Genomic DNA, 23,741 nt, shown 5'->3' with positions numbered 1-23,741 from the left:
TTTCTTTCTGCAAATTTTGAAAAATAATGATGTTCTCAGGCTTCGTCCTAAAAAGCAGTGTGCAGATATTGCAAAGAAATAATATTTTCATTGACTGTGCAGTAATACTTTATGAAAATTGATCAAGTTTTAATCACAATATCATCTTTAAAAGGGAGAGGTGGAAAGAGAGCAGGGGGAGGGAGGAGAACAGAGAGCAAGACTTTATTGCCTGCTGTAGTTAGATGGTAAATTTCCTCCTGGCAGATATTTATTGAGTTAGTTGAGTCTAGAGAGAGCTTTAACATTGATTGTGATCATTAAATATATCCGCTCCAAATGGCAACATGGCATTCCCTCAGTCAATGGAGCCAATAGGAGTAGAACAAAGGCATAATCAAATCAATCCTCTCATAATTATTCTTTGAGAGGTGAAATTAATCACAAAAGAAATAAAAACAATAATGGAAAATGAAATGGTCAGTCGTAAACAATTACGGCCCAAATTGAAATAAACTCAGTGAAGGGAAAAAAAATCAACTGTAAATCCAACTAATTAAAATAACATTCTAATGAATATTGGTTATTTGGTTTACACAGGCTTTCGGTTATTATATTGCATTGTACTGTTATTATAAGAGAGAGATAAAGTGTGTCTGTGTGTGTGTGTGTGGGGCCTTGAGTGTGGGGTCAAAGGATCAAGGTCCTACACTTGTGAGAGCCGTGCTTCTCTCTCTCCTCCCCGCTCGCTGAGAGGAAGTGTAGCTTATTGATTAGCTATCAGATGATTCCGATAGGGCCTGATCGATAGGACTTTGTATGAAAGCCAGGCAGGACCCTCCCTCTTCACTCAGGCACACACCCATGGATCGGCCACTGCATTGCACATCCGCACAGACGTTTGCTTGTTTGTTTGTTCTCCTGAAGATCGTCCTTTGTGTCCTGAGTCCGCCCCACCAATCGAAGGCTTCCTCAAACGCTCTGTCTGTTTTCTATAGCTCCACTTTCATAGAGTTTAGTTGAGCATGATGCCGCCCCCATTAGTGTCAGTTTCCTGACATATAGTCACAAACAGTTGGCATTATTCTTGTGGTTGTTTTTATTCCCAGATTGAGACTTCCTCTTTTAGCAGGGAGGGAGGTGGAGAGGAGGGGGCAAACATTACAGAAGTCTCAGATGTGGAATTACTCTCTTTAGGATCATCACAGAAGCAGGTTGTGAGACTGTGCCGTAAAATAACCATCTTAAGAAGTTATTCTGTCTAGAAATCCTTTGAATAAAATTATATTTCAACAGCAGTGAAGTGTGACACAATGCAGGAGTCAGATCCAACTTGAGAGATAAAGCAGGAAATGTCTTTTAGTATATCCAGTGGTGCTCAGCCAAACAGGAGTGGTTTTTTTTAAACGATAAACACAGCAGGGCACACTAACTAAATAAGTCGCTGGGGTCCAACAACAAGCAGAGGGAAACAACAGCTGACACACTAAACACTCACTAAGTGGACAGACACTAGTCTCACACTTGTCTCTCACAGAGGCTCGTGTCATGGTGAAAATATGCTCTATAACAAAAAGATCAACAGGAAATACTCATGTGTGCGAAATGTTTCTATGGATAGAGAGCCAGAGGATGATCAGCACCACGGACAGCAGCCGGGATGCTTTGTTCTCATTAACATTTTCCACATTAAAACACTGCTGTTTACACCTATTATGTATGGCTATAGCGAAATCACTCAGTATGTAATAGAATAATGTAATTTTATTCAAGTGTCAAAGCTTCGTACTGTTTTGGTTTACCACTTAATTCCTTGCCGGGTCCATATGACACACCGACTGCTCCTTCAGAATGTGTGTGTGTGCGTGTGTGCGTGTGTGCGTGTGTGTGTGTGTGTGTGTGCGTGTGTGTGTGTGTGTGTTTGTGTGTGTGTGTGTGTGTGTGTGTGTGTGTACTGTATTACTGCTCCAGGTGTGTCCTGTGCTGTGAAACGACAGTGATAAGACACCTGTACTCTGGGTGCAGTGCAGATTATGACAGCGGTATCAGTTTCTGGGCAGTCCACAGCTATGTAAAGGCACAGCACGTTTCTGACTGAATGTGTGAGTTTGTGTTGTGTGAGTTTGTCTGCATAGAAGGGACAGAAAAACAAGAGACAGGAGAAAGACACAAGAGGAAAAAGCAGTCCAGGTGGTGTAACACGTGTACATGTTTGTGTGTGGGCCCAAAAGAAGAACAGAGTTTTTCTTATGCTGTTATTCATGAGAGGCTGGTTGATCTGTCCTTTGCACACAGGTCTGAAATAAAGCATATGAAAAAGCATGGAGAAAAATGTTTAAGTTTTTTAATTGAATGTATCACTAAAGACTGTGTAATGTAAACTTTCTTAGTACACAATGAATACATTGTTTTTCTCAGGAACAGTGCTACTTAGTTCGACTTCAGTGTTGTACCTACACAAATATCTCCCCCTAATGGCCTCCACATGAATGGACTTCCACTTTGCTTCTAAAATGATTTCACACACACACACACATATTAAGGTAAAAACAGATTTTTATTAAATGTTCTTTCTCGTTTGTTTTTCTTACAGATATCATGACACTGGAATGCTGATGTTTCAAGAGCAACCTACGGCACCCCGACTGCCATAAAGCACAATGTCTCAAAAGCGTCCCAACAGTGGCTTCAGGGCAACCAATCCACAGCAAACCCAAAGCCAGAGTTCAATATTAAAACAATGATGATAAAATAATAACACGAGACATTCTTCTACTCAAACAACAAGGGAAGAAACACAGAAATTAAAGGTCCTGGACTCTGGAAATAAGATTCTCCACCATCTGTATTTGCTACTCAAATGGACACGGATCATCCCTCAAATACCTCCAAATTGTAATTTAGATTTACCAGAGTATAGATTATTAATACGTAGGTTGAGTCAAATAGCAAACAGAAAACAATAGTATGTCCACTCCCCTTTAGCACATGCCCAGAAATCAGGATATTGTAAATATTGTACAGTAAACGAATAGGGACATTGATAAGAAATACAATTATTGCAGAATAATGTATATAGCCATAAGAATCATACCTCTAGTGTGTTATATATCCATGAGTGTCACATGCCCATTACTCCTAATTTCTTCTATGCCCAAAAAGATTTAGCACAACGATTAACTAACGCTCTTGGTATGTCAATAGGAAACATCAACATTTACGTAGAACTAGAGAATACTGAATTTAATTGGGAAGACGAAACATTTGCCATATAGTGCACTATTGCTGGAAACAGATGCATATGCCATGGAGTGTATGCTCATTAGGTAACCCTGTGTTCTTAGCAAGACAGGTCATTTGCTTCTATGAACTTTCCTCTTTTAAATAGACAGTAGTGACATGGAGAAGACTTGAGAGTTATATAAAGCTACAGAGACAAACAGAAAAAACTAACTTTAAGAGATCCCTGAATTCGACCTAAATCTTTCCCCGCCCCCCACCTCTCATTGTAAACTATCACAGCAGAGCTGAACACAACTCAGACTTTAATTTATTCCCTAGAGTGTATATGAAAACCCCTCCTGTACTGTAAATGTAGTGTGTTTTAGCCCCCGCAGTGACGTAACATATTCAGATGGACTTCTATGGTTTGGCAGCTCTCTTGTGCAATCACAAGAGCACAGTTACCTTTTACTCAGTTCATACCTAACTGGACATCATCGTGATCCACCATCCTTCATCTTTGATTCCTGTTTGGCTAGTTCACCACCTCCTCCTCCTCCTCCTCCTCCTCCTCCTCCTCCTCCTCTGTCCATCAGAGGGCCTGTATGCCTGCTGACCTGTCTGCAACCAGGCGCTCGCTCAGCTCCCACAAGCTGGCAGCGCTACTCTGGTCTTGGGCCTGGATGGACGGCAGGCAGCGGAAGCAGTTGTTGAAGTACATGCCGCCTAACCCCTCCAGCTCCGGAGCTACGGCACAATACACCGTGGTGGCCGCCCCTTGTTGCTGTGGACAGAGACACACACAGAAAGAGATACGAGTTCAGCGGGCGATTCATGAGACTGAGACAACGAGACGGCGTCAGACTGCAGGAGGAGACAAAATACTGAGAACACATTCACTGAATCATTAGGACTTGTCCTGTCCGGAGAAAAAGAGAGGACGGACAGCGGACACATCGTTATGTCCTCTGTGACACACACACACACACACACACACACACACACACACACACACACACACACACACACATACACACACACACACACACACACACACACAGACACAGAGAAAAAGAGACAACAGGACCGAGTGTCAACAGGAAAGAAAAAAAAAAGACTCCACACGCTGTCTCTCCCTGCAGCCCATGATGACTGGGTCATATTACCATGGGAACAGCATACACCCTTACTGTACATATATTTATATACATATATTTATTTATTTATTTCTCTACCCGGTGTGTACAGGACCTCTGGCTATATGGGACCATGAGAATGCTACAGATGTAAAGACTCAAAGTGGAGAATGTGAGAACATGAAAATTACACCAGCTCCTGTCTGGAAGGGAATCACCAGGGAAACCACAGCTTTTATGTATCGTGAAAAAGAACAGGTTTTAATGCCATGGTTATGAAAATGTATAATTTCACATGATGTGTTCAGCCAGGCTTTCAAATATGAGTATACATTTTGGAAATAATGCAAGTACAACTATTCTGTAGCCACGTGTTTAAATCAGAACTTGGTTAGTTAAAGATAAGCGATATTTTAAGCAATATTTTCACATACAATACATAAACACACACACACACACATACACACACGCCGCAAGGCTTTCCCTCCGGCTCTTTCTCAGTAAGTCCGCTCTCATTTATTCAGGCAAGTTTAAAACTGAAGATCCCTCAAGTCTCAACCAAGAAATTGACTCCGTTTCATGTCATCTCAAGCCGAGACGCACTGTAAAAGTAAAACAGTATTTGGACGCAACCTGCTAAGTTCTCTAATACACCCTGTCCCATCAGTCAGTAATTAGTAGGGATATTCTTGGGAGGAGGGAGATTTCTGTGACATTTGAAAATGAAAGTTGAAACTGCAGCAGAATGAACACGTCAGAGAGAATTACACACATAACCCAACTGCTCAAAGAGGGATCTTTCATGTTGCAGCTCGGGCTAAAAGCTGCTGTGACAGCTTCCCTGCAAACTCCGGGGCTGGAGACAACTTCTATACGGCCACATGAAATGGCTCGCCTCTTTATCTCCCAATGAGAGGCAGTGAGAGTGAGATGGGGGGCAGAGAGAGTGAGAGGGAACGCTGATGTAGAGGCTGAGGACTAATGTTTAGCACAGAGCACTGGCACGCAGTAAGACAACCCCCATATACACAGCAGTCAAACATGGGCAAGACACACAAACATACACATTATGGAGTCACATTACATGCCAACTGTTTGAACAGCTTCCTAAAGCAGCTGTGAGACAAACACATATGAAGTGGTAAGATCCATTGAGGTCTAAAGCATTTATACTTTCACATGCAAGAACAGAAATATGCATATAAATGCAAATGCAAAGAGTGAAACACACACACCAACCGGATTCCAAGAAATATTTTTGTCATCAACACACAAACCCCCACACACACACACACACACAACCCAAGTAAACTTCCGCCAGGAGGAGCCCTGGTGTGTAACGTCGCAGCAGCAGATTGAGTGTGTTTGAAGTGCAGTGTGATGAGAGAGCTGGTAAACAGCAGATGAAAAGGCAGCATCTCTCTGTGTGCCGCTGTCTGTCTCACCTGCCAGTGGGGCGATAACTTCATCCACATCACATGTCGCCATATCAAAGACAGACAAATGCCAAGCAGTGTCTCTGAGTTGCAGGTTCACACGCGCTCAGTTTAACTCATCTCCCTCGCTTAGGGCATCTGATTTAGCTCGTCTGAAAGCTAAATGTCTTTTAAACTCCACTGAAGATTTCAGTGCTGCATGCTCTGACTCGCTGACGCCCCCTTGAACTTGGCTGACTTTCAAAGCAGTTTGTTTGTGTCCAGTTACCAAACATTGGCCCTGCTGCAAGTTGAAATATCGATTAAAAAAAAACTTTCATTTCATAATCCAGATTTATGTGGATGTCTTCAGTATTTTTTATTTATTTTTACAAAAAGTACGGTTTCTCTTTGCGCTGCAACAGTCCAGTTAGCAGTGCACGGAGCAGTACGTTCACCGTTAGTGCCGTGTGTCCAGCAATGTGCTATCTTATTGGTGTTTAGCTCATCCCCCTCACCACTTGACCCTGTGACCTCTGTAGAAGATAAGGCTGATGAGATTAGGCATTAACATGCTCAACCACCCACCACAGCCATTTATCATTGTGTGTGTGTGTGTGTGTGTGTGTGTGTGTGTGTGTGTGTGTGTGTGTGTGTGTGTGTGTGTGTGTGTGTGTGTGTGTGTGCTTGTGTGTGCTTGCGTGCGCGTGTGCAGATAGGAGGCAAGGGGTGTGCGAGGTAGTGAGAAAGAGAACAAGAGGGGGTGTGCAACAACCTCAATACACTTACATTACACAATTAGACAAAAACACATACAGTATTCATATGTGCATGTCTGAACATGAGCATGCGGCTGCACACGAGCACGAACAGATACGCAAATAAACATTTGGGACAATCTACATGAAAGGTAATATCACTGAGCATCATACACATCTGTGGTGTACCAGCCATTTCTAACCCATGTTAAACTGTAGATTCTGCCTGTAAATGTCGCTGTCTACAAACTGATGGATTTTGCTGTGTGTCTTTCTCCTTCTGCAACTAAATGTGAATCATTACCTTGTGTACAGTAGTTTTCAAAGGAACATCTGTGGGGTCTTTCTCTATGACTCAGAGCTGTAGACTTCTGACCTGCCTGACAGATGGACTTGACGTAAATAAATCTTGGAACGGTTCTGACGGGATAACACAATAATAAAATGCAGAATTTGCCGTGTTGCAGGTTATTGCAAAGGTTTTGTAGCTGTAGTAAATTAAGTGCATTTGTTTAATCATTGCGATTAAATTTAAGATTGTCCGGTTGCCCGAACTATTGCTGTGCAATTGGCCCATTCAGAAAGTTAGTCACATGGATCCACCTACATCCATTTATTTTTATTTCTTATTATTCTTTGTCTAATTATTTAACAATCTGATCATTTAAAGTAAGGAGACTTGGGCTCAGCTATGTCAAACATTATTTTAAAAGGCTTTGAATAGTGCTATTTCATTAATAAGCAGTCAGCAATCACATACCCAAAAGACTCCAATGAAGACAAGAGACTTGACCGAGACTTTTTTTGAGACGTTTTGAATTACTTGAGACTTCACTTGAACATTCCCCAAAATAAAAACAGCTCTGCTATTACCACACTGATTTGAGGAGGGGAGAAGATGGGACAGATAAAGTGCACCAAAACAACCCTAAAACTAAAACGAAAAATAAAGATCCCTGCACCACCGCATTATGACAAACCAAAGGAGCAGGTCAGTTCTTCTGTGTACATCTGCTTTTATGGGTAACAAAAACACACCCAAATGCTGAGGAAATACTCACAAAACACCCTGCAATAAGCTGACTATCGATAAGCAGCAATGAGTCTGCATTTAGCCTGGGATCCACTACTACGGCTCTGGAACTGCGCTGGGATCAGATCCAAGTCTTCCAATCTTAGTATTGACTTAATACCCATGGACCTCATGGACTTGCAATAGAAATGTCCTTTGTATAGTGTTACGCAATAACCAGTTGCTGAAAACTCCTTATTGAGCGTATTCAAAAGCAAAAAGGGTATGTGGGGGAGATGTGATGTTGTTGAATTAACAGTCTTGTTACTTTGCCGTGTTCTGTTCTGTGTCTTCATCATCCAAGTTGTACTCAGCCGTTTGAGCTTTCTCTGACCCTGTGCATGTGACCCTTCACCCCACATCTGTAGTTATGACATTGACCTCTCCCTCTGACCTGGATGTAAATAAACCCAGTACTGTAGAGCAGTCTGTTTTTGGCCCATCCCTGTACATACAAACTTGTAAATACAAACACCTATGCATGCTGAAAACCTAGCAATTCTTTCAGGTACTTTTATAATCCCCAAATTCTCATATGGCATGTGCTAAAAAAAAAAAAGAATAATTTAAAAAAGTAGAAAAAAGAAAAGATAAAAAAAAAAAAGTTAAAAATAAATGAGTCAGGCAATATCCTCTCTTGGACGGTGTGTGTAGAGTCTTCCTGTTTTCTTACTCCTGTGGGTGGTTCTCTTCCTTTGCCTGTCCTTCTGTGTTTCTGCTCACCATCTGTGTCAGTTGTTGTCAGTTGGCATTTGTACAGCAGCGAGGGTTGAGGCAGAGCAGAGAGGGGGAGCGTTCACCAACTGACCTCTGTGATCGCACTCCAATTCAGCAGCAGTGCTGTATGTTGGCAAAGCCATTTATGCCTGGGACAAAATTTGAGAGGTTCAGTTCCTGGCATGAACCACAGATCATTGCAGCATATGTCCATGCTTGTCGTGTGAAGGCCGTTGGGATATGCAGCAGGTCAGGAAAACAGTTTTAGTTGGAAGCAAAGATTTAAGTGCTGATAATTTCTTGCAAATACTATTTTACGCTGTGTTAGACAAAGTCACATCAACTGCAGATTTGTTTTTCCTCATCTGAATTCTAAAGAATAGGTAAAAAATAAAACATATTTTCTACAATCCAATGTAATAAGGCTACAGCATTTGGAAAATATTTCCTGGCTTGTAGCCCCAGTAAATAAAGGGATCAGGAGGAGTGCAGTTTTTGCCTCAGCCCTCTGCCCGCCCGGCCTTGTGGACTAGCTATCCTGAAAGTGGGATTTCAAAGGGATTGTGATTCTGTTTCAGGAATGTTTTTTTTTCCAGCCTGTGATGTTTCAAATAAATGGAGGTGTCTGATTTTTAATCTGTGCTAAAGATATTTTACATTTAATAAATAACCATTGAAATCAAACACTTCCCCTGTGTATATGTGCAGTTCATATGTGCTTGTGTGTGTGTGTGTGTGTGTGTGTGTGTGTGTGTGTGTGTGTGTGTGTGTGTGTGTGTGTGTGTGTGGAGCCCTCAGCCGTGGTAACCTCTGCGAGCCGACGGCTCAGCTGAGCGTGCCTGCCTACAGCGGGCCCAGCTGTAGAGGGAATCCTGGGTAACGCGGTCCCCTCAGATAAACATGCTGTCCCTCCATTCATCTTGACCACTCAACCAGGAGGAGAGGAGATTAGAGCCTCAAACACCTCAGCGCACACTTCGGAAAGCACCCTAACACTCACCTCAATGACTCCACACTGTCCTCTGTCACCCTGACTGAGGTAGGCCAAAGGTCACAGTAGACGTAAGCAAGTAAAGGTGCTGTGCTTTTTTCCCCAGTTCTGGCATGATAACATAATCCACAAGCACTCTACAAATGATTACTGAATATGAGCTAAAGCCTTTATTGGAGTGGGAGCCAGGTCCATAATCTGACTGAGAGCTTGTTTAGACCTACAGAGAATGAACAGCTCTCCTCATCATGGGTCTCCCCAGTGATTAGTCTACCCCTGGTCATCTGTATGTACTAAACTCTATTTCATACCCTCCATTAGCCCACAGGCGGATGGCTAATACTCACCTACGGGCAATGTGCTCCCCTGAGGAGCATTAAGGACAGGATGGAAGGACCAGCCTCCTCCCTCCCTCCCTCCTTCTCTTTCTGTTCCTTCATCAGGCCTTCCTAATCTCTCTCAGTCTTGCCCCCTGCTCTTTGCTCGGCCCTGTTCTTTTCCATCAACCCTCTGCAGATCCCTTTTCCCCTGCAGCCCCATCCCCCTCCGGCCTCATAACTAACAGCACCGGGCATACTGTAGCTGAGGTCTCATGGGTAAACGGTCATAGTAAGACCTCTTGGAGGGAAATGGATCTCTTTCCCCCGGAGTCCCAGATCACAGATGAGCCCAGTTGACGTTCTTTCTTTCTATATAAGCGAGCAGAGTGATGTATTAGAAGATGAGAAGGCAGAGAAAGAAAGGAGTGGAGCAATAAACTACGTAGGAGTGACAGGAACACAACACAAAGCCCAGCAGAAAACCCCCTGCACAATTTCTCTCTCTTTCTCTCTACGGCCCTCCCTTTACCCCTTTTGTGCCAGATAAGATCAACCGAGTGTCAGTCATCAACAGCCTCCTGTCACACTGTGATTGTTCATCTGTTTTGTGTGTGTGTGTAAATGTGCAGTCCAATGCAACATCGCTGCATACATTCAATGCCTGCATGTTCGAGAGAACAATAGAAGAGGAAGAGAGGAACGAGGTGGAGGGAATGCAAAGGACAAGAGGTAGAGAGGAGGAGGGGAGGCATAAAGACGAGAGGAGGGACAAGGAGAGCAGAGAAGGAAACGAAGGAGAGGAGGAGGTGAGGGAGCAAGGACACAAGGCATTCAAGGGGAAAACGACGAGGAGTCAGAAGGACTTGCGCAACGACTGTGAAACTATCTCATTTTTATCTTGCGAGAGGACTTCCGAAGTGATCCGCACAACCTAATTATTTTCCCCTAATAAAAGCAACATATGCTAAGACAATAAAAGGCCTTATTGGACACCTATTCATTAAAGAGGAGCAGTAAAAGGAGCAGGACTCTGGCACAGGGATTAGCTTTTAAAAGGGCTTTTCTCTGGCTTGAAATGGCCTTAGTCTTCCTTTAGCACGCCCATATGGGTGCATAGCCACCATAAAAGATCTGAATTATACATGAAGAGGCCTGGCTGCTTTATTGGCTGTGATCTGCTTTTTCCCTCTCACCTGATTGCGTCAGTGCATGCAAAGTTTGGACGGAATCACTCTCGGATCTCATCTGGTCACACAAGATGTGAAGTTTTGAGCGAAAAAATGCTCAAATGTAAAATACATATTGGTAACGACAACCATTCAGCAGCAGTAAGAAAAACCCATAATTCACGAAAGTTGGTCAAGTTAGTAACACATGGTTGAAATAACGCATGCTGGTGACTCAAGTCTGACAGTTTGACACACTGAAGTCATTATTCCATATGGTCAATGTACTGTAAGTGTCAGTATGTTTCTATTATGAGCAGAGCAATGCTGTCTGTGTGTCGGTATGTGAGTGTGTGATGAGTTGGTGTAATAGGGCCACACACAGGTGTGTGTATACTCACCTCCTCACTGATGCACCAGCTAATTGGTCTCCTGCGGCAACCTGACATATTCACACACTCACAATCTCTTACACACACACACACACACACATTTTCAGGTGTGCACATTCCAAAAAAACACACACATACAACGTAGTGTGCAATAGTTATATCCACCTGTATACAGTGTGCAAATATGCACTCATGTCTAAACACAACCATGCATGTGCCCACATGCGCAGGCAGCCCGCAGAGTGTATTTCCAAATGAACTCATTATCACAGTGCTGACTCCATGTGAAGAATGACACCCAAACAGACTGCTCATACTTTACACACACTTACTGTAAAGTACTGTAAAAGAAAAGAAAAAACAATGACCAGAAAGGCATACTGTAAAACACAAGCTACCCAAGAGCACAAACATCTCTAAGCTGCCTCCAAAATTCAAAGTGTTATTTCTCCACCAAAGAAAAAGGCAGGAGCCCCGTAACACAAGGAACACAATGCAAAAATGATCTGGCTTTTTGTTATGTTAAATACCGGTGATGATAGCAGCCGTCACTCCAACAGCAGACATGCACCCGGCCGTAACAATTACTGAGAATACAATCCCAAAATGTAACATTACAACTGTGGATGAAGCCCTATTGTTCAACAGAGCAGAGATACATTTAGCTATCACACAAAGCAGAAGGGAAATGTATTTTTAGGAAAATTACTGACATGGTTGGGAAAAAAACTGTGAATGATAAGTCGTCTAGTCCCACTGAAGGCACACAAAGTGGGCTTCAGTTGCAAATCAAAATGTTTGTCTTCATTTTTTCTGTTTAAGATCTTTAAGATCTGTTTAATGATGTATTTTGTATCCTCAACATTGGGTGTGTTTGCTTTCAAGCTCATCCTAACTCTATCTCCAGTTCATCTTCCTCTTTGGCTGTAGTAGGGAATAAAAAAAGTCTGCTCACATTGTCTATCCTGCTCTCCCCCCACCCCCCTCTTCCCTCGTGGTGGAGGTCGAGAGAGGGATGTTCTGTTTTAAATAAGAAGGCAGCACTGGCCCATTAAACTCTGATAGTAATGATATTAATTTGGCAGGAACGTGTCATTTTCACAGGAGAGCAACTAGCTGAACTGTCATTACGCACACACTTACACACACACTTGCATGCGCGCTCTCACACACACAGACATACACACATCCACACGGGCAAATTTTGTCTCATTCACACTGTCTCTCGCACACACTCGCACAGAAATGCATGCTCTCCCTCTCTCTCCCTCCATCACATACACACAAACCAGGAACATGTCACAGGAGAGCAGCTAGCGGTAACATTATGAGAGAGTCGGAGAGATCTGCTAATGGGATAGATTAGTGTGCCCTTGGTCACAACGGCTACAATGGAGTGACTGGAGCTGTGACTTATATCCATGTCCCCCCGGTTCAACCCCTTTTTGCTCTCCTCTATAGCACTTTCTCCTGCTTCTCTTCCTCTGACCCCTTCTTCTCTCTCTTCAGAGCTTCACATTTGATATTGTCTCTTGCTTCAGCCTCTATGGGGCAGACTTGTCATCACAAGGTTTATGACTGGATGCGGGAAACTTTATGAGAACAGAAGCCGAGCAAGGATCAGGGAAAAGGATGACAGAACGGTTTGTGTTGCAGCCAGAATGCAAAGCAGTGACACCATTATCAGAATTGTTTTTGTTTTTCCATTAATGGCATTGGTCATGTCTCTATGTCACCGGCTTGATATTGAAATTTGAGTGGGTCAAAGTGAATGCATGTAAAGGTTTGCGTGTGTAAGTGTGTAAGTGGGAGAAAACCTGAGAATGAGAGGAAATGACAAAAAGAAGAGATAGCGAGATTAAAAGATCACCTCATCTACAGGAAAAGTAGTGCTAAATTTAAGATTAAGAAAATGTTGCATTGAGAGAGTCATGCATACAGTTCCTCTCGGGGCAAAAACCCAAAGGACTGCAGAGCAAGCCTCTGGGTGTTGACCTTTACTTGTTATAATTAATGTAGACTGTTGTTATCCCTACCGATGAACAGTCAAGGTAGGTCACTTCACCTTTAAATTCCTTTATCGTAGTTGCCACCCTGCATGAGGAGATTTCCTTAGAGAAGGCTTCAATGGGGAGATTTAGTGTCAATTAGCAAAAATAAAAATTCTCTGTGTGCTTATTGCTGAAACGTGTGTAGCAAGGCACAAGAGCAAATGTGTAATGTTTTATATGTGAATTTGCAGTTTGTATTTAAGTCACTCTGCTGTATAAGTCTATGACACTAATAATATCTGTCTAGCGCCCGTCTCTTTAACACTGCTAAAGAACACACACAAACTGTGTCTGTGGAACACACACACAGGTCACATGAATACCTACATACATTCAAACACACATTGAGCCTCGAAGCAGTAAAACACGACTGCATTGTGCAGTATAAGAACAAACTGAATGTATTTACCTATTCTGTATTGGTATGCTGATCCATGTGTATGTGTGTGTGTGTGTGTGTGTGTGTGTGTGTGTGTGTGTGTGTGTGTGTGTGTTAGTGAGTCAGTGTAAGAGTGTGTGTCCCAATATGTTCTTGTGAGTATGTGTGTGAGTGCATGTGTGTGTGTGTGTGTGTGTGTGTGTGTGTGTGTGTGTGTGTGTGTGTGTGTGTGTGTGTGTGTGACCCCATCTCGGCACTCCTGACCGGTTGAATGCGGGCTGCATAAATTAGTGCTGATGCTCTGCGATGTAATTATGCTGCTGTCAGTACGGCCCCTCTACTCAAATTCATTTTAATAAAGTTGGTCTCCAAGGTTACCGACCAGGGGTCACCTTCGGTGTCAGCCCCCATGGATCGCGCCCACGGAACATTCTGAAAGTCTGCGGTCGGACTACGGTAACACCTTAACGCGACAGCCTGAACCCCCCCACATCACAACACAAACACACACACACACCGCCCACTGACTTATTGAGGATGGACAGAGGCAGGTGGAAGAAAAGAACAAGGAGGAAACAAGAGTAGTAGAAATGAAGAAGTGGTACAGAGAGAAAACTGTTCAAATGGAAAGGTAGAATAGAAAATGTGGGCAAAGGAGGGGGAGAGTTGTGGGAGGGTTAAAAGAGAGCCGGGAGAATGAAGTAAGGAATAAAAATGAGATTAAATAAGTAAAAAGAGAGGTGGGGGACAAGGGTAGAGGGACAAGGAGAGGGCGAGGGAGTGTCTCTCTTGGGCAGATGGCGGGGTGTATTCTCATTTGTCCTGCTACAGTGTGTGTGTGCTAACACTAACCTCCAGGGCAGAGCTGCAGTACAGAACACGCTCTCAATTAGCAAATAACATAGACCTGCGCACACAGCTGGGAGAGGGAAAAGGCACAGCTCTATCTCTACACAACAAAGAGTTAAACATACAGGGACGGTGGACGCGGCCACACTACCTGCTGAATGAAGTCCCGTGTAAATAAATCCTGGATTATTTTCAAAGTCAGATGTGTTTGTGCTTAATGAAAGCAGAGGTTATGAACCTTCAGGTAAACCATTCATGCTCGAAGTGATTGAGACAAATAGGCCATTTGTTTTTAAACATTTGAAAGAAATCTAAACGGAACAACCCAATTGGGGATATTTAATTGTTATCAAAGTGAAATTGTGGTGTAAAATAATTCTGCTGGATGTTCCTCATTAAATGACAAATTTAAATTGACAAATGCCTCTTAAGATAGTCTACTATCACGTTATCAAGATAATGGTTTTTATTTTTCTCCCTTCATATGTACCTTCAAATATTAGTTTTACTCACTTTTGACTTGTCGTTTGTACCGTGGGAATGAAAAAAAAAAGAAATGAACCGATCATTGCCAGTAAAGAGAAGATGTCTTGGAACAATTGCATACAAATGTTTCTGTCTGGCTTTAGGTTTTGCTTGTTACTGAGCTATCGTGCTGATATTAAGTCATCATCTGCCTCTCTGACTGGACTTTTATGGACCATGTTTAAAATAGTATCATGTGAATATTGAAATCTCGGTGTGCGACCGACCAGATTCACCCAAACACTGCACTTTCTTTGATCTGCTATCATTCAGTGAGTGAGAGTGTTTAGCCCAGCCGTGTGGGCCGGGGTGACTTTGAGTGCCTGTGTAATAGTTACAGCCACACGCTTTGTTAGCTGCAAGTAATTTATGGTTGAACTGGCCTGATAGTCTGATACGATCGACTGCCCTGACTGTCTTTACCAGCCGGCTCCAAAGACACAGAGGAAGACTCTATCTGAGGAGGGGAGGTAAGAAAGAGACACAGAGGGAGAGATAAAGATAGGAGGCTGCAGGGCAACTTAAACAGTCGCTATAGTGGAGAAGAATCTGGATTTAGACGCTTATAAGATGCTGAGAAATAATACAGCAAAAAGCGTGTGTGACAAAAGCACACTGAGGAATGAGTAATGCAGGTGAAAGGAGGGTGAGAGAAATGAAAGAGTTGCAGAGCAGTTAAGTTCTCAGCATCTCTCTTGAGGTGTGCTGAGAATTAGATTGCATTAAAGACTGACAGTCCATTCATCTGAACCATACCAAGAAGGAACATTTAGTTAATTGAATGATTAATAAATTCAGCTCAGTCACACTATTTCACTCTTGTGTTGGCTTTGGATAAAAATGTCTGCCAAGTGGGAGACGTCATATATCACTTGTTTGAAACCCATTGCTTAAGTCTCGCGCTGAGCATCAATATAACTTCAACTAGTTCAGCTGTGTATACAAAGTAATGGAGATACAGCAGCAGCAGCACAGTGAGTTGTTTAACCTTGTGCTCTGGCGGCCTGTCTGTCTTCCTCTTTGTTTCATCAGAAGATTGTGTTTCGGCATGTGAAGTTTTTTGTTGCTGGCTCATCATTACCTCTGTCTGTGAGACGCGCGTCCTTCAGCTCAAACTAAAGTGCAACTGGAGAGCCAACCAACTCCTGTCTTTCTAATATGAACAGTCACACGAGCCTCCACGGCCGCATTGCTACACCTTCCAACCCTTAATAAAGACAGGCACAGACCCTTGCTCTACGTATACCTTTCTTTCACCTCCTCCCCTAATCCAGTTAGGCAGGAACATCCTCACCCTTCTCTCTCCTGCCTTGTACCTCGTTCTCCAAGATCTGCGACTCTAATCCGGTCTGTCAGGCCAACCAGGTCCCTGACTACTGTCCTACTTTCATCTCCCGTCTTCAAACAGAATGAGGATGCTTTCATAACGCTGGGTGAGTGGCAGGTAGGGGAGTCAGGTGGAGACAGGCCTGTGATATGGACAGTCACTTTGTCCTGTTTAAATACACTAATGGAGGATAAGAGGCCTGTCACGGGGACAGGTGGAGATTGGACGGGACAGAAGACACAGACACTCATCTTTACTTATGGACCATTTGTGAATGCAGAGACGGGGATGTGTATTACATCAGATAGCAGAGAGCCTCCTGTCTCTTTCACCTTTAAGACACTGATTTGAAACAGTTTCCTCTCTGTGTATAATGATGTGAGGTAAAACAATAGACTGTATAAGATATGGGCGTAGTCTCTGTGACGTCACCTATAAGTTTCTAAAGAGCCATTGTGAAGCTCGAGGTGGGCGGCTTCGGCCTTCGCCAGGTTGGCAGTGACGACACAACCTAAGACTTGGATCATCAGTGGAGCTGAGGCGGGACCGGGAGACCCAGCAGAGCAGAGAGCTAGCAGCTAGCGACCTGTGATAGCCCCCACCTGTCACTCAAAGCGGCCACTCCCTTAATCACGCACAACATTAAGCCTAGTATAATTGACAGGTGAGTTATATAAAAATTCACCCCCTTCGTATAGTTGTCATGAATGGGGAAATGACTTCTCACTTCTTCGAGGCTGTGAACATGTTGATTTCTGCTGTAAAGTTGGGCATCTTAACATGGGGGTCAATGGGGATTGACTTGCTTATAGAGCCAGCCTCAAGTGGCTATTTGAGAAACTGCTGTTTTTTTGTCACTTCCGCATATTCTTCATTTCCTTTAGCATCGGAGGTCACCGCTTGGGTAAAACCAAATTGAAGATTTTCTGCCTTGAGAGAACAGCTTCTTAGTTAGCCACAGAACAACTGACTGATGTTTGCAAACACAAGAGTCCAAGAACAGTGTTTCTCTTATTCCTAGGTGGACCACTCCAATTTCAGTGTTACATTAACACACAAATCACTGGTGAACACACACACACACTAATCTGAATCACGGCTTACACACTCAGGAGGCAGCCTTTTGGATAGATGGCACCTGCATACAGGAGGAGGGGGCACACAAATAGGATTGGAGAGTGGAAGGGGGTGCGTGGTGGGGGTGGCGGGGTGGCGGGGTGGGGGCGAGTCCATAAATAGGATTGTGTAGGAAGCAGGGCGAGCTAAATAAGATTGTAATGTACAGGATAGGATGTATAAATAGGATATGAGAGTCAGAGCTGTGTTCTCACTAGTTCCACGTCCCTGCGGTATAGGAGTTCTCTACGACTGGCCTGCATACTGCACGTATGTGTGTGTGTGTGTGTGTGTGTGTGTGTGTGTGTGTGTGTGTGTGTGTGTGTGTGTGTGTGTGTGTGTGTGTGTGTGTGTGTGTGTGTGTGTGAGAGAGAGTGAGTAAAGGCCATTAATGTGGAGGCTAATCTTGAGGCACCTGTCTCCTCAGGCAGAGTGTGACCTCCACTAGCCAGGTTCACCCATGTTTGTCCTCCCATCCCATTCTTCACTTTCTCTCCCTCTTTCCTCTCCTCAATCCTAACATTGCTTTCTTTTTTCATTTCTTCTAACTTTGCTTTTCATATTTCATAAATGAGATCTGTGTTTCTTTTCTTTCTCTTACTCACTGCCTGACCTCTTTGAACAGGTAAGCTGTCACTCTTGCTGGGTGTGCACTGCTCCCCCAGCAAGAGAGGTCGCCGGTCAAAGCTCTGTCTCCCTCTCTCTCTCAGTCCCTCTACTTTTGGGGTCAGTGGGCTTTGGGAGCTGTCAGCTCAGTGCTGGTGTCTACTGGCTGACGGACTAAGGTCAAAGATCAGGGGTCAGAAGTTAGAGGGCAGGATGTGACCCTAAAGACAAACAGCATGGAGAGAGGGTCATACCCCTGAAAGATCCTGTCATTCTCCACACAGGGGGTAACGTAGTGTAAGCATGCATACAGTGTGTGTATGAAAGGGTTGGGATCTCTCATATTTACATGTTGATGCCCTCTCTCTTCTGCATAAACCCACACCTGACCTCAACATACCGTGTGTGTGTGTGTGTGTGTGTGTGTGTGTGTGTGTGTGTGTGTGTGTGTGTGTGTGTGTGTGTGGCATGGCACATGATGTGATGTGATGTGTGAGATGTGTCATGTTAGCATGGCATGCATCTATTAGCCTGTTTATGGTTTCTTGTCAGAGCAGCTCCTCTCCTCCACTCATGATTACATTACAAACCCGTTTACACAGCCAAGGTCACAATGGACGGCTGTGAAAACATCATCTTCTCCATAAGCCAAGGCAACAATGCATATGAAACTGACAAAGAGACAGGCAGTTAGTCACACACAGTGAGCAATATATACATACTCCCATATAGTCATATCATCATATTTTAAGCGCCAAGGTAACGGTGTATGTTTGTGTGTGGGGCCCAGGAGAGCACGCTGCCTCTTCATACAGGTAATGGATGGTAGGACTAAAAGAGACTGAGGGGAATTAAGATAAACACACTCTGATAAAACTAACCTGCCTGGCCGCACCGCTGTCTGTTTACAACGAATTAAAACATATCACATATGCTGCATGCACATACAGGCACGCAAGCATGTGCACATAAACACTTATACCTGCATACGTGCATGCACACACACACAGTTCCCACTTAAGATTTTATGATGGATTTATATACAAAGGCAAGCTTAAACAGTGGAATAAATGTTTGGACAGTGGTGGCTCTTTGAGTAATTGATCTATGAATCACACACAAGAGATCTTGTAAATTATGAAGACAAATAAACTCTCCATATATCAGGCCCCTAATATAAAATGTTAAGCAGATTTAAACAGATAGAAATGTATCTGCTTCGACAAGGACATTTATTTTCTGCTGTAAGGTGTCCTGCATAGCGATTACACACACACTAACCCAGTGGCAATCTTATTCTGGGTCCAGAGCCAAGCTTGGGTCAGAGGAAGAATGAAATTGGTCCCAAAATTATTCTGGAGGAACTGCCCTCACTGAACAAAATGAATGTTATGTCAAGTTACTGTCGACTGTAAGTTATAAGAGCATAAGTTCATGCAACCTCTTACATAAAATAGATTTACGTAAGTAAAGTAGTGGCATTTTAGATAACGTAATACATGTAATGTGGTCAATTATGCTATTATCAAACAATGTAGTCTTGTAGTCTTGGAATCTAAAGAAAACAGTATAACCCACTGGCCTACTATGTAAGAGGAGAGTTGTGGCCAAAAGTTGGTATAGTCCCACACTCCCCAGTACAAACATGCTTCATACGTGCGCACACTCTTTTCCAAGTTCATGCACCACTGATCTAAATGCATAATGAAGTGTGACATATCAAGCAAAGGCGCTAATGGGGTGTGAAGTCATTAGTGAACTCTCTCTCACACGCACACACAACCTATTGTGTGCATAACAACACACCTATTCTTCCCGTCTTTATACTTGGAAGGTATGATTGTGATAAGCCCTTTAGGCGATCCTGACTCCAGGGTAATATTAGTGAGCTATGTTTTACAGCATAGCCTCTCAAAAATAGATTTCCACAGCTTGAAAGTGTCATACATGTGTTGTGTTAATGCAAGTTTTATGGTGTACACGAATTAAAGTGAATGTGTGGGACATGAGAGTTGACACAGTTGTAGGGTTTCCCCCCTTTACTGGCGCTCAGGCACCTGACACTCCCAGACTTCTAACAGACCTGACATAACTGACATAATGTTGTCTGACATACTCCACATTTACAGCTGGCACAGGAATGAGGAGAGAGAGAGAGAGAGAGAGAGAGAGAGAGAGAGAGAGAGAGAGAGAGAGAGAGAGAGAGAGAGAGAGAGAGAGAGAGAGAGAGATGGGATGAGAAAGAGAGGGAAAGGAGAGAGACTCTAAAAGCTTGTCAGTCCCTCTTAATTATTCTAATTGCTGAGCTCAAGCTTCATGCCAAGGCTTAGGCATTCCCCTGGCACAACAACACAAGCCCCCCTATCACACACACACACATACACACAAATCAGCCACCGCATTGCCTTAAAACCTCTCCTCGCTCCTCGTTTCGTCCTCTCCCCTCATCTCCATACAGAACTCCCCCATCTCCCTCTTTTCCTCAGCTCCCTCTATCAGCATCCCTCCACTCTCAGAGCACCCTCTTATTCCTCCACTCCTCCTCCTCTCCTCCCATCACAACAGACCCTTCTGCTTCCTCTCCCCAGCCACTCCTCTCCTCCACCCCTCCGTTCCTCCGAACTGGATTAAAAGTACTTTTCATTACCCGTGCGGGAGATATGGCACTTAAAAATCACCCCATTATCATTTTTCACCCAGCAAACAGCACACACTCTCACAGAGACATAATTACCACACCCTGTCATACCAGGGAGATGGAGGCTGCTGATTTCCAGCCAGGCCGTGTGTGTCTCTCTGTGTGTGTAAGTGTGTGTGTGTGTGTGTCTAAGAAACTGCTGCCTGTCCGCCTGCCTGCCTGCTTCTCTTATTGATATTAAAAGCGCTGCATAAACGAGTGTTTAAAATGGCTGTCAGAGGGGGAGAGAGAGGATCCACTCCAATCACAAACTGCAACACACATCACTGGATCTCCTTCCCGGCTTGGCACATGGTAATGGCCTGGAATAACAGAATACTGCCGGATGATTCCCATTCCCACATTCCAAGTTGTGCGAGGCTGCAGAGGAGGCAGTTGAAATGGGAGGGGATGAGTGATAGAGCTCGCTTTAACCAGTCAACACTTAGCACATAATGAATTGGGAGTCATTTGATGAATTGGATTTATGGCAACGCTTGTTCTTAATGGCTGAAGTGCTTCAAATTGTGAGTCTGTGGAGGGAAGGGGGACCCGACTCATTCACACTAATATTCATTTAGGGAGCCGCTCCTCATCTCACAGTTAGACCAGTTCTGCAGGGGCCATGCCTTCACTCACAGCATTCACAAGGGGGTGTTAAGTATATACGTGTTTAAAACACTCCCCGCACCCCTAAGACATTCATCACCGTGACAACGCTGCGTGGCGGCCCCCCAATATCACTCCGCAGGGGCCTGCCGTTGGCCTGTCACAGGAATGGGTGTCTATAATTATGCCTGTAGATAAAGCAGGGACAAACGTGGGTCCTGCATGATTAACTGGGTTGCTGTTTGATCACATTTGACTAATTTGTGGCATAAATCTTCAGGCTGGCGCCCCTGCTAGAGGCCATTAGCCCTGACACTGACACCCCTGACATACACACACACATGCTCGATACTTGTACCTTTAAGAGGAACTGCAAAAAGGAGCGGTGTGCTGCTGGCCTTTTAGTGCTGCTGCGTTGGTGGGGAGAAAATGTGAAAGCAAAATACATACACTCGCTAACAGTTTCAGGCAACATCAATTCCAAAACTCTATCTGTATGAGGTCAAGGGTGGGGGAGTGGGGGTGTAGGTGGGGCAGCTGGTACACCTAAGCACTATAGAGAGAGAAATGCAGGTGTACTGGATTATAATATTAAGCAAACATGAGCTCTGCGGTCTAATTATGACACAGGGGAGGGTATAGAGCGAGCGAGAGAGAGAGATTCAGTACTGTGTGGTGGAGTGGATGCTGAAGCCAGCAGAACCAGCCTGGTCATTTGTAAACAGGTAACGATGCAGGCCAGGTGTATGAGCATATGTACCAATGAGCAGGGGAGGAAACGGGGGAGAAGGAGGGAGTCAGAGGAGAGAGAGAAGATGGGGGAAGAGAGTGGGAGGAGTAGAGGGAGGATCTAATTAGGGTGAATTTACAGTGCCCTGTGCCAAACAGCTAAAATGGCCAACTGGGCACAGAGATTTATTACTGGGTTAAATTAGGTTGTCTGGTGAGGGTTGGTAAGGCCACCTGCAGCTGCCAATTGTCACAGTGATTATTTTAACTGCGGAGAAAGACAACAGTGACGCTACACAAACAACAAGTGCAACAGTGCATTGTTCCAGATGCAGGCTCGTGAAGAGAAACCAATATTCTTTTCTGTTTAGGACAATATCAATTGAGTCGAGTGAGTGATTAAGAATGATGCTTGAACCCATTTAGCATGAATCAATGAACCTCTGGACAGAAGGTTTCCAGTGCGAGGAGCCTTTGCCTCCATTTGCATCAGTATCCTTGATCAAATCTGCAAGGTAAACAGGTTTAAAACCTGATGGGGGATATTAAACTTGCAGATTGAGCCTTACTCCCCCTCCCCAGGCTTGTCTGGAGCTCTGGGCTGAGGTTTGGGCCTCTGCATTTGACTCTGGCTGTTGAGTGCAAGGACGTGGCACAGCCAGCCAGCCCTGAGCAGCCATACTTTCATGGTCGGTTTCCATTTAAATATCTGACTGACAGGGAACATGGCGCCATTAAGGCGTCCCGAGGGCCCGGCACGAGAGGAGGAAATGGGCAGATAAAACCCCCCAAGGGAGAGGAGGGGGGTGAGAGAAGGGCCACGCTGCCTACAAAGCCTTTAACAGTGGGACCTGCTCTTAAAACTGTACCACTCCATCCCTTTAGTCCTCCGTCCCTCCACACCCAAAACAACCTTGTCTCTCTGGAACAAAAGCAGGATTTATCTAGCATGACTTACAGCCCCAACCTGACTTTCTTCCTCTGTTGGCAGTATGAGGTCATATAGCATGTGTGAGTGCACATGAGTGTGTGTGTGTGTGTGTGTGTGTGTGTGTGTGTGTGTGTGTGTGTGTGTGTGTGTGTTCACATAAAATAGTAAAAGATTCCTCCAAGCACCAACTGTGCAGTAACTCTCAAACATTTAATACACACAATAGTATACCTAGGAGACATTAGAGCATAGTTATAATGTTGAACCCTAACCCAACCGACCAGTCGGCCCCACCATCGTCTTTCTCTTGGTCTTGAATACATTTATTCTTAGTCTCATCTTAATGTTGAACTCAGATGGTGAAATACTATAAAATGTGTTTGTTCGACAGTAAAGTAAAAACACTAAACGATCAATGACTAAAACTTTTTCAGGTGTGACGATTTGCTGATTTTCTTAAAATGTATATCATTGTAAATTCAATCCCAACCTCTGAAAGCCCTATACTAGGAAAAAACTGCTAAAACAACATACCCAACATCAATCAGGAATAGCTCCTTAACCATAAGGTCTATGTGCATATTTCACCATTATAACCATATAGTTACAAATAACATAAATAAAATGAATAAATAAATCTCCCAAAAGATTTTAAGTAGTAATAAACACAATGAATATTGTGAATATTGATATTTGAGTGAAGAGCTCCGTGCTATACAGGCAGATACACGGAGAATGCCTGACTCCACGGAGCTGTATGACATGTCCACAGAT

The 23,741-nt window shown here is 43.8% G+C and overlaps 2 protein-coding genes across 2 annotated transcripts in view; one reads left to right on the top strand and one right to left on the bottom strand.

Moving 5' to 3' along the window:
- Positions 1 to 2,657, top strand: part of mafb (MAF bZIP transcription factor b) — a 42,524-nt gene extending 39,867 nt beyond the window's left edge. Inside the window, exon 3 of the mRNA XM_029434281.1 lies at positions 2,573 to 2,657. The gene's annotated coding sequence lies outside the window, so the exon portion shown is untranslated. The remainder of the gene's footprint in view (positions 1 to 2,572) is intronic.
- Positions 2,518 to 23,741, bottom strand: part of wwox (WW domain containing oxidoreductase) — a 129,380-nt gene continuing 108,156 nt past the window's right edge. Inside the window, exon 9 of the mRNA XM_029434280.1 lies at positions 2,518 to 3,985. Within this exon, the coding sequence (XP_029290140.1) occupies positions 3,794 to 3,985 (192 nt within the window). The 3' untranslated portion in view covers positions 2,518 to 3,793. The remainder of the gene's footprint in view (positions 3,986 to 23,741) is intronic.

The sequence above is a fragment of the Cottoperca gobio genome, chromosome 6, assembly GCF_900634415.1.
Source record: "Cottoperca gobio chromosome 6, fCotGob3.1, whole genome shotgun sequence".
Classification (NCBI taxonomy): Eukaryota; Metazoa; Chordata; class Actinopteri; order Perciformes; family Bovichtidae; genus Cottoperca; species Cottoperca gobio.
This window is presented reverse-complemented; position numbering and strand designations above follow the sequence as displayed.